Source organism: Cherax quadricarinatus, chromosome 56 (assembly GCF_038502225.1).
Source record: "Cherax quadricarinatus isolate ZL_2023a chromosome 56, ASM3850222v1, whole genome shotgun sequence".
Classification (NCBI taxonomy): domain Eukaryota; kingdom Metazoa; phylum Arthropoda; class Malacostraca; order Decapoda; family Parastacidae; genus Cherax; species Cherax quadricarinatus.
The window spans coordinates 27,954,104-27,966,133 of record NC_091347.1 but is presented as its reverse complement, the minus strand read 5'-3'; the positions used below and the strand labels follow the sequence as shown (position 1 = coordinate 27,966,133).

General features: G+C 44.7%; 1 protein-coding gene across 12 annotated transcripts in view; it reads left to right on the top strand.

The window, feature by feature from the left end:
• The window catches only part of LOC128700714 (titin), a 333,838-nt gene that overhangs the window by 214,738 nt on the left and 107,070 nt on the right, over positions 1-12,030 (top strand). For all 12 annotated transcript variants that reach the window (XM_070097261.1, XM_070097260.1, XM_070097253.1 and 9 more), the window contains 2 exons: positions 826-955; positions 3,355-3,490. In XM_070097261.1, the coding sequence (XP_069953362.1) occupies positions 826-955; positions 3,355-3,490 (266 nt within the window). The remainder of the gene's footprint in view (positions 1-825; positions 956-3,354; positions 3,491-12,030) is intronic.

Genomic DNA, 12,030 nt, shown 5'->3' with positions numbered 1-12,030 from the left:
TTTTTGTATGTCGTTATCATGTCTCCCCTGACACTGCTGTCCTCCAGTGTCGTCAGTCCGTTTTCCCTCAACGTTTCTTCGTAGGACATTCCCCTGAGCTCCGGAACTAGCCTTGTTACAAACCTTTGCACTTTCTCTAATTTCTTGACGTGCTTGACCAGGTGTGGGTTCCAAACTGGTGCTGCATACTCCAGTATGGGCCTGATGTACACAGTGTACAGTGTCTTGAACGATTCCTTATTAAGGTATCGGAACGCTATTCTCAGGTTTGCCAGGCGCCCATATGCTGCAGCAGTTATTTGGTTGATGTGTGCCTCCGGAGATATGTTCGGTGTTATGGTCACCCCAAGATCTTTCTCCTTGAGCGAGGTTTGCAGTCTTTGGCCACCTAGCCTATACTCTGTCTGCGGTCTTCTTTGCCCTTCTCTGATCTTCATGACTTTGCATTTGGCAGGGTTGAATTCAAGAAGCCAGTTGCTGGACCACGTGTCCAGCCTGTCCAGGTCTCTTTGAAGTTCTGCCTGATCCTCATCTGTGTGTGTGTGTGTGTGTGTGTGTGTGTGTGTGTGTGTGTGTGTGTGTGTGTGTGTGTGTGTGATAGAGAGATTGAGAGATTATAATAAATCTTAACAGTTCATTTCTGTCTCCTTGATGCTGGTGAAGGGCTCTTAATACGAGGAATCAAAGCTTCCCCCCTTCCTAGAATCGTACCTGATTACTTCCCAAGCTATTCCCCAGGTGATATGTGACCCATACGGGTTTAGCGAATGTATTAATAATAATAATAATAATAATAATAATAATGTATACCTGGCCTCCACACAGTTGACCACGAGGGTAAAGTCACTTCAGACGACCAGGCTCGCTCCTTGCTCAACCGCTTCCTAGGAGCCCAGGTCCTCATGTCTGGCGTCGAGTCCATGATGGCATCCTCCTCTCTCTCAGACTCCTCCAGGTGAGTCCTTCACTCCTTACACCTGGCTTCTGCAGTCCTAGGTGGGTGGAGTACTTCAGCTGACAGGTAGGTTCTGCTGGCCTAGCATTGCGGTTCTGGAATACTCTTGAAGCCGAACTCTGCAGTCCTAACAGGTGGGTTATAGAATCCTTACACGTGGGTTCTACAGTGCTAACGGGTGATTATATAATCATCAGGAAATATTTTTCCTATTGCAATCTCCCAGGTGTTAGGGCTTTTAGATCGACTCTGGGCCTCTTAGATTGCTTCTTGAGCCACCAAGAGAGCTATACTTGCTCTCTCTCAGATCTTCAACGTAGGTTCTTTTAGGCTATCAGGTGATTCTGGGAACTACAGGTGAGTTACAGAACCTGTAGATGAGTTCCGATCTCTAAAAAAAAGGCTTTCTTGATCCTCCGAGTAGGTTCACATACATGCCAGTATACGATACATGAAACCTAAACTATTAGATAGATGTACACATATATGCAAATGGGATATATATATATATATATATATATATATATATATATATATATATATATATATATATATATATATATATATATATATATATATATATATATACATATATATATATATATATAATAAGATCACAGTAAACAGGTGATTTCAGAATATGCAAAACAACCACTCTGAAAGAATAGAGAAATTCCAAGCGCTTTCGTGACTACTCACATTATCAAGGAACTATGAAAGTAAAGCATCCAAGGAAGCTATATAAGGGGTCTGGCCAACACCTCACTGATAGTGAGGTGTTGGCCAGACCCCTTATATAGCTTCCTTGGATGCTTTACTTTCATAGTTCCTTGATAATGTGAGTAGTCACGAAAGCGCTTGGAATTTCTCTATTCTTTCAGAGTGGTTGTTTTGCATATTCTGAAATCACCTGTTTACTGTGATCTTATTGCATATATATATATATATATATATATATATATATATATATATATATATATATATATATATATATATATATATATATATATATATATATATATATATATTAACACAGATTCACAGTGCACACTCGATAAATATCGGGCAATATGCACGATATGTTGAGTATACACACAAAGAAACAGGAATACGCTAGTGGGCGTAGGCGGTGGTGTGGTTTTGGGCGTGGGTGGGGTGATACAGTAGCTGTCATCTTTGTTGTGCTGCTTGCTGCATGACTCAACATATGAGTGTTCACTCTCTCACCTGCATGATACCGCTATCTCCGCTACCTAACACCGCTACCACTGTTCTTTGACACCACAACTACAGGTCTCTGACACCACTACCCTCTGACATCCCCCAACACTGCTAACACCACTCTTCCTTCACTACACCATGCCCCTTCACCGCCACACACCAGACACCAACCTCCACACACCAGTCTTTACACTCACAAACACCACACTTGGAGGTAACCAAGAGGCAAAGTGGACCACTCCAGCATGTATATATCTACCACGTCTATCTTCTTGTGTTACACTGTTTATTTCCTTTAGACACGTTTTCCTGTTGCTCCCTCTTGTGTAAGCCTGCTCCTTTAGCCTCCTCTCTCGCTCACACACACATCTCATACCACTCACTAGATATGGTATTTGAAGTAGCTACTAAACGTATAATGGAATTGTTGCCGCTATGCTCATTGCCCTACTGAAAGTTCCCAGCTGAAGCTGACAGATTTCATTAACCAGTGTGTGGAACTCATCTTGTGTGGAGTATGACAGGTAAACCCATTCTGTAGGATAGTGTGTGACGGAAACCTATCACGTGTGGTGGAATATAACAGGAAGCCAATCTTATGTGATAGAGTATGACATAAAATCCATTCTCTAGGATAGTGTGTGAAACAAAATTCATCCTTTGTGATGGAATATGACAGGGAGCCAGTCTGATGTGGAGTATGACAGGGAAACAAAGCCAACTTTAGTTGCCACAATGAAATTCTCACGTTGAACAATGCAGCGATACACTGCAGGTGTTCTTAACTTAGCTTAAAGGTTTTCACTGGACATGGAACTAACGAGAAGTTTCCTTTGGGATAACTTCAAGAAAGCTTTGGATTATTACTGAGGTGACTACTGTTGAAAATACTGTTATGTTGCCTACATTAGGCCTATGGTAAGCTTATAAAGAAATTAATTCGACCCATTTTGAATGTTCTTATGCCTAAATACTTTATTTTTCACACACAGTTTTACACTTTCTTGCTGACCATTGGTGCAGGTGTACAGGTGTGGATATACCACCTAGCTGACACCTGCTAGGTTCAACAATCTGCTGTGTGCTAATTAACAGTGTTAACGAGCTATCTCTCACCACAGTTGTCATGAAGTGGACTGTTAACTAACAATGTGCATGCGTGTCGTCGCCTCCCGCAGGGTTGTGACGGAAGGCGAGAGTCGCAGCGGTGTGACGCAGGAAGCCAGCAGCGACGCCACCGTCACCCACCTCGACGCCTCCTACTCCACTGCACCTGTCACCACCACCACCACCTCCTCCACCTCCACCTCGAAGGTCTGTAACATTTTTTTTCATCTTGTGGTAGATCTGAGTCGTACTGTTGACAATAGTCAGGAAAAGACAAAAGTTCCTGACCAAGCTTTTATTGGTACAGTGTTTCGCTCTGGCGTAAAGCTTTATAGTGACAACGAAGCTCTAAACTGAGCGAAACGTTCTGGAAAGTGTCCTTCACGTTCTCGTGAGGCTGGTGAAGGACTTCCGTTAGTTCTAAGGAACTGAAGCTACTTTTTGTTTCTTGGATCAAGAAAACTGGTCCCCGCGACCCGGTCCCAGACCAGGCCGCCTCGGTCATGACTACTGCATAACAGAATCTAACGCACTTTTTTCATTATTCATTGTTATCAGCATGTGGAGGGGAAAATGTATAACCCAAGTGTGAAAGACTGTACCATCAGCTGGGCCAGGTGTGAAAGACTGTACCATCAGCTGGGCCAGGTGTGAAAGACTGTACCATCAGCTGGGCCAGATGTGAAAGACTGTACCATCAGCTGGGCCAGGTGTGAAAGACTGTACCATCAGCTGGGCCAGGTGTGAAAGACTGTACCATCAGCTGGGCCAGGTGTGAAAGACTGTACCATCAGCTGGGCCAGGTGTGAAAGACTGTACCATCAGCTGGGCCAGGTGTGAAAGACTGTACCATCAGTTGGGCCAGGTGTGAAAGACTGTACCATCAGCTGGGCCAGGTGTGAAAGACTGTACCATCAGCTGGGCCAGGTGTGAAAGACTGTACCATCAGCTGGGCCAGATGTGAAAGACTGTACCATCAGCTGGGCCAGGTGTGAAAGACTGTACCATCAGCTGGGCCAGGTGTGAGAGAGAACTTTCTCACAAGATGATCCATGTGTGAGAGAGAACTTTCTCACAAGGTAGGCCAGGTGCGGGAGAAAGGTTTTAAGATGTCACAGGGAGAATGGATCACTCAGAGATGATGGTACTGTGATACTCGCGAAAGGCAGAGTGATCAGAGCAGGTCGTACTCTTCCACACGTGGGAGGAAGAAACGAACACAAGAGTTGGCAACCTTCAGTCTGTATTTCCACACTCCTGATTTATACTACACTACCGTCCTTCACAAGTTTATTGTGTGTGTGTTGGAGCGCGTGCTTGCAGGAGTGCATGTGAACGTACGTGTTTGTGAACGTCTACTGTATTTGCTTGCCATAGTAAGCAAGCAGCGCCCCAAGTCACTAGGTGATATCACATTTATTTTGTGGTAGGCCAAGGTTGTTGTATGATGTGGCGGATACTCAATACTCTGGTGGCTGTATCTCCCTCCCATTCTCATCTACCTTCCTCCCTCTCTCCCTCTCATTCTTATCTACCTTCCTCCCTCCCTTTCAGCAGTTTTTTATTTATTCAAAATTGTATTACCGCATTTTATTTAAAAAATGTTATTACTGTATTTTATTGCGCGTGTCTTTAATGAGTCATATACAACGTGATTAATACTGTTCACACTGAGTTGAGATTCATTATAGTTATGGTGAGTCTGGCTACAGTTAGTTGCATGTATGATGGGTAATTATAGTGATTTTTCCCGCGTCGTGTAAGGGACACTTAAGTGACAACATTAATGTTGTTTGAGTTAGTGCTGAGCTGAAGGCTATTACCGGCACACTTGGACCAGCATGATGCCAACACCAACAGCTTGCTTGACCAGCCAGGCACCAGACGGGAATAGAAAAACTGCCAAAACCGGTCACAGGTATATTACAGGTCTGTCATGGGTTTATAACGTGTATGTCACAGGTACGTCACTCATCTCCCTTACTCTCTTCAAGAGACAGCTTGACGTGTTTCTCTAGAGTCTAGACAGCTAATGACGAGCCAGGCTGTTTGTGCTGACGTCGGAGTGCGTGCTGCCAGTACAAATTGTCTGGGTGATAAAGCCAGCAGGCAGGTCTGGGGCAGGACCTGGCCGCCTGGCCGGTCAGACTACCTGCCAGGAGGGCTTACTGCCAACAATATTCTAGGAAAAAACACAGCGAAACAATCGCTCAATGAGACAACGTTTCGGTCCTTGCCGAACTTTATTTAGACATGTCTTGTTGATAGAACTCTGAGCGAAATGTTTTGCTAATAAAAGCTTGGGTAATAAGCTTACTGACATAGTCAGCACAAGTATGTAAGACGTGCAGTACTTAGGTAACTTCATTTCCGAAACGTGTTGCCTACACAGTAGGCGGCTAAACACTGAGACAGCAGAAGCAGTGTAACGGTAATCATGTGATCAGTCCTTTAGCCTTGAAGAAGAAGTTTTGAGGTGGTCAGTCCCTCAGGCTGGAGAAGTCCTCAGTTCCACGGTCTTGAACAGAAGGGTCTGAGGCAGTTTGAGATAACTGGTGACTTAAGACAGTTGTTGTTATACGAGTGAGTCAGGATGATGGGTCATTGTTAGATGGAAGAATAAACGCAAATGTAGTACAATGCGATCCTTTATTGACAACGTTTCACCCACACAGTGGGCTTTATTGACAAGGTTTCACTCACACAGTGGGCTTTATTGACAACGTTTCACCCACACAGTGGGCTTTATTGACAAGGTTTCACTCACACAGTGGGCTTTATTGACAAGGTTTCACTCACACAGTGGGCTTTATTGACAAGGTTTCACTCACACAGTGGGCTTTATTGACAAGGTTTCACTCACACAGTGGGCTTTATTGACAAGGTTTCACTCACACAGTGGGCTTTATTGACAAGGTTTCACTCGCACAGTGGGCTTTATTGACAAGGTTTCACTCACACAGTGGGCTTTATTGACAAGGTTTCACTCGCACAGTGGGCTTTATTGACAAGGTTTCACTCGCACAGTGGGCTTTATTGACAAGGTTTCACTCACACAGTGGGCTTTATTGACAAGGTTTCACTCACACAGTGGGCTTTATTGACAAGGTTTCACTCGCACAGTGGGCTTTATTGACAAGGTTTCACTCACACAGTGGGCTTTATTGACAAGGTTTCACTCACAGTGGGCTTTATTAAGTCACAAACAGATCTACCCGATTTCTTTTTCTGTGACTCTTTATTCCTGGATCCTCAGATTCTTGCTACTGACTCGGGCTTGTTACTCACCCCTACAGTACTGATCTGTATCAAGGTTGCGTAGTCTTCTAGGCTAGGGGCTTTCTAGTGTAGGCAGAAATATTGTTCACTAGGTGATGATATTAATCAGTTTACCGCCGCAGTGATCAAAATTGGATCGCCAGACTTCACGTCCAATATGGCTGACAAATGTAAATCAGCTGAATTTAGTCAGGTAACTGCAGAACTTCGGTAGTGGGGGGGTGGGTAGTGTTTATACTGACCGGATAATAAAAAAAAGGTATAAGTCTGGTTAAGTGGTAGAATTTTGGTTGTAGTGGCCGGATATGGGAGGCTTATTAATACGTATGTTATACAGTGTTCCGGATGGGGGGGATTGAGTGGTTGTCGTGGTGACCAGATAAAGGGGCAGGCGGCCATAAAGGGGCAGCAGGTGCGAGTAAGGGCGGTGGGCTGGTGGTGATGGTGATGGTGGTGGTGGTGGTGGTGGTGTTGGTGGTGGTCTCAGAAGTATTTATACACATCACCATGCGTGGCCTCACTCTACCACCTTCCATACTGCCTGTACACTTGTCTTGTTTAGTGTATGTCCTTGATGATGAGCTAGAAGTGTGGCAGTGAGCCGGGAGGGTGGACGGTGGAGGGGTGGGAGCGGGAGAATGGGCGTGCAGGCGTGGTATGGGCAGGGTATGTGCGGGCGTGGGGGCAGTAGGCGTGCGCGGGGGGCAGTCGACGTTAGCTCGGTGTAGGGAAAACACACAGAGGTGTCGCCGGGCTCTTACTAAGGTGCCCTCATCACCCCCTCCCTCCCCGTCATCTACGCTACTCCTGCTCCCGCCCCTACAGGAGACCCCCGCCCACTACTGCAGGTGAGTGTGCTTTCTCTAATGTTAGTGATGACACTGCTCCGCCTCCCTCAGTCGTTACCAGCAGGAGACACCAGAATATCACTGGGAGGCTTCACACTATGGTGATGCATGACCAGACCTACCTACCTACCTCTCTCACACACTCTTCAACCTTCCTTCATACTCCTGCCATGCCCTCACACACACTTCCATGCCTTAAGACACACTTCCATGCCCTAAGACACACTTCCATGCCTTAAGACACTTCCACGCCTTAAGACACACTTCCATGCCCTTAAGACACACTTCCATGCCCTAAGACAAACTTCCATGCCCTTACACACTCCCATGCTCTTACACTTCCATGCCCTCACACTCACTTCCACGTTCTCGCACATCTACACTCATACATACTATGCTCTCCCATTCCTCATGTCCTCCTGTGCTCACTGCTGCCATGTGGAGTTCACCCGACCCAGAGTTTGTTCACGTCTTATAAAGGATAACTGACGGTTGTGTCTAATTAGCATTAAACAAGTCAGCTCCACTTCTGAGAGGAAGTTCTAGCTGATGGTGATTTTTACCCGTGACTTGTTTCGAGAGTCTTTCTACTCGCGACCAGGCCTCCCTGGTGATTGGATGGCCAACTAGACTGTAAAATAGACCCAGTAAAAAAAGCAGGGACGTCATAAGCATATGTGATAACACAGTATCAACATCCGTGGTTCAAGACTATTCATGCTTCTTCCAGCAGATGTCAGAAATATTGTAATAATGTTGGTAAAATTACCGACAATATATTAGGTAAAATGATAAGTGCAACTAATGTGACATTGTGGCAACGTTTCGCTCTGCCAATCATACTGAAACTTTGTCACATTCATTTACATATGCACTTGTAAACGTACACCAAAAATAAAAGAAATCGCGTGAAAAATAAAGGCGGTGAACGAAATTTTCAAGATAGGCCCTTAAGCCGTTGAACGGCTTGACAAAGCTCCTGGAGAGCGAAACGTTGCCCCAATAAAATGACACAGTTGCACTTGTGTCATTTTACCTAACATACAAATATTGCTGGAACAAGTGTAGGAGTCTTCACGGCGAAACTGGATCACAACCTCGGTGGTGTAGCAGATCAACCAGGCTATTATGGATACGTGACTATTACAACGTCAGTAGTCTGCTTAATTAACCAGGTAGCCAACAGGGAGGTCTGGCCCCAGGCCGGGCCGCGAGTATAGTAACACTGGAAACAAGTCACAGGTAAATAACGGGTAAAAATCACATGCCCACCATCATATCCTTCACAGCCTGGTTGATCTGGCACTCTGAGGTATTGCTGCAGTTTCTTTTTAAAGACATAAGTTCTGACAATATTTTGGATATCTTCTGGTGGCAAGTTGAATAATTTTGTCCTACGGATGTTCATGGTACTTTTACAGGCTGATTCACAGGGACAGTTATACACGTCTTCCAGTTCTCCAGTATCTTCCATATATATAAACCATCTCTTTCTATCTCTGTCTCCAGTATTTTTAGGCATCCTAAGTATTTTAAATACATGTTATTGGTTGTACTCAGAGAGTAAACACTCGCTATTTCTCCCGCTGTGGTATCTTTGCTGCCTTGATCAGTGTCAACACTGAGCAGTACTCTAAACAAGAGAACGCAGTGTGATTTACATGATTTGGTTTTGGAATTGTTCATTATTCACTCTGTCATTTTCCTGCTCTTTGTTGCATTTGTTGTATTTTTTTTTTAAGATAGGTAACCTGAACGATCCTTATTTATTTATATTGCAGTTTCACTTTTGAGTTGTTTTCCGTTTCTGAGCAATTGGAATTTGTCTCTGTTGAACTGAAGAACATAGGAAAGAAGGAGCACTGCAACAGGCCTACTAGCCTATGCTAGGCATGTCCTAGTCACCTAGCCTATGCTAGGCATGTCCTAGTCACCTAGCCTATGCTAGGCATGTCCTAGTCACCTACTAGCCTATGTTAGGCAAGCCCTAGTCACCTAGCCTATGCTAGGCATGTCCTACTCACCTACTAGCCTATGCTGGGCATGTCCTAGTCACCTACTACCCTATGCTGGGCATGTCCTAGTCACCTACTGGCCCATGCTAGGCAAATCGAAGTCACACCGAGGATCACGTTATTTTCTAGAGCTGACGGTAAGATTTTGTTTACGTCCTCTTGCAGTTTTCCGACGTCTTCTACCGTGGTGACGTTCATGCTAATTTTTGTATTGTCTCTGCTTGAATTTTATTTATATCAGACGTGAGGATGAGAAAGTGTGAGGCCAGGAACGTGCCTGGGACTACTCACCTTCATACATCTACCACACGTTTAGTCTTTATTACTGTCTTATTTTAGTTGTTACCCATGCGTACGTCTAGGAAGAGTGGAATGATAGCTCTAGGCCTTACGTCCTGCAACCAACACATCATCAGGAGCTTGCAATGTTGCACAAATGAGTAAAAGATCTCAGCAGATTCTACTGAGATCTCGTACTCATTTCTGCAACATTGCAAGCTCCTGATATGTTGGTTGAAACACGAAAGGCCTAAAGCTATCATTCAACTTCCCCTGTGGTAGTTTTTGCATTCTGTTCACGATTCTTGCACATTCATGAAAATGTTTGTACCGGAGTTATGGGTCTTCTTGAGCGGTATATTTATATATTAGGATGAGTAAGGAAGGAGAGAGGGAAGGAGGGGGGCGGGGATGATTATCATTACTTGCTCTTATAATGCATAAAAATGCATGACTGTGTAAGTTATTAAGTAGTGCCGGGCCTTTGATGACAGCACCGTCTAAAGTGACACTCTTGGCACTATAGCTGAGTGCTGCTCACACCAGACTATCACCCTGCTACTCACACCAGACTATCACCCTGCTGCTCACACCAGACTATCACCCTGCTGCTCACACCAGACTATCACCCTGCTGCTACCCACCACCTGCTACCATTGTGTTGAAAATGGTATAAAATACGGACAAGTTGATGATTAAGACACATGTACAACAGTTGGGAATCTTTATTGTTGAAACGTTTCACCTACACGGTCGGCTTCTTCAGTCAGATACAAATTCAGCAGGTGTAGTAGTGAAATAAAGATGTAATCAACCTTGGAGAAATAGTATTTGAGGTGGTCAGTCCCTCAGCCTGGGGCTCCAGGGAGTGCAACTATTCTCCAGGCTGAGGGACTGACCACCTCAAATACTATTTCTCCAAGGTTGATTACATCTTTATTTCACTACAACACTTGCTGCTTGACTGTAGAAGCCTGCTACCATTACCTGTCTCTACCATCATCAGCACTACCATGCTCGTGCTACCAAACCTTGAAGATTTATGGTATTTATAATTATTATTACTTTCAAGGAGAGTGCTCTTGATCCAGAAACTTAGAGCTGCTCTCCCTTTCCTTGGATCAAACTTTTTTTTCTTTTCCAAGCGCTATGTACCCTTACGGTCTGAGCGCTTCTGTGTGGATATATTAACAGAGTTGTAGCTTATTGTGTGTGTGTGTACTCACCTAGTTGTGGTTGCAGGGGTCGATTCACTGCTCCTGGCCCCGCCTCTTTTCTGTCGCTACTAGGTCACTCTCTCCCTGCTCCGTGAGCTTTATCGTACCTCTTCTTAAAGCTATGTATAGATCCTACCTCCACTACATCACTTTCCAGACTATTCCACTTCCTGACAACTCTATGACTAAGAAATATTACCTAGCATCCCTGTGGCTCATCTGAGTTTTCAACTTCCAATTGTGACCCCTTGTTTCTGTGCCCCATCTCTGGAACATCCTGTGTGTGTGTGTGTGTGTGTGTGTGTGTGTACTCACCTAATTGTACTCACCTAATTGTGGTTGCAGGGGTCGATACTCAGCTCTTGGCTCCTGTGTGTGTGGGGGGGAGGGGAGAATGACCAGTGGCTAACTGTGACCGATTTAGTTTTTTCCACTGGTAACGCGACCTGTGGCCAGACTTCCCAGGTGACTGACCACCTGATCAGACAGACTGTTGCTTTACCACCCGAGACTCGCCAGCCCTCATACCCGTTATAACATGAATGATCAGGCACTTGTGACCGGTTTCCAGTGTTCTGCTCTAGCAGCTGAGCCTAAGGCTAGACTTGGCTGTTGGCAGCTTGTTTCCTCCTCCTGCTGCTGCTGCCTGCTTGTCAATAAAGTCATCACAGTCGGCCTGATCAGGCACTTGAGTGTTTAACAGGCACATCCTGAAGATTTTCAGAACGTCATATGGCATAAGCTGTCAGTTGCTCTATAAACCACCTACAAGAAGATACAGCATAAGCTGTCAGTTGCTCTATAAACCACCTACAAGAAGATACAGCATAAGCTGTCAGTTGCTCTATAAACCACCTACAAGAAGATACAGCATAAGCTGTCAGTTGCTCTATAAACCGCCTGCAAGAAGATACAGCATAAGCTGTCAGTTGCTCTATAAACCGCCTGCAAGAAGATACAGCATAAGCTGTCAGTTGCTCTATAAACCACCTACAAAAATTAGATTTTCCAATTTCCACCTGTAGGATGTTTTCAAGTTGTATATTGACGTACCTTTGTTGTGGTTATGTTTCTTACATGTGTTGGTAGAATGTTGAGAGGTTGTGTAG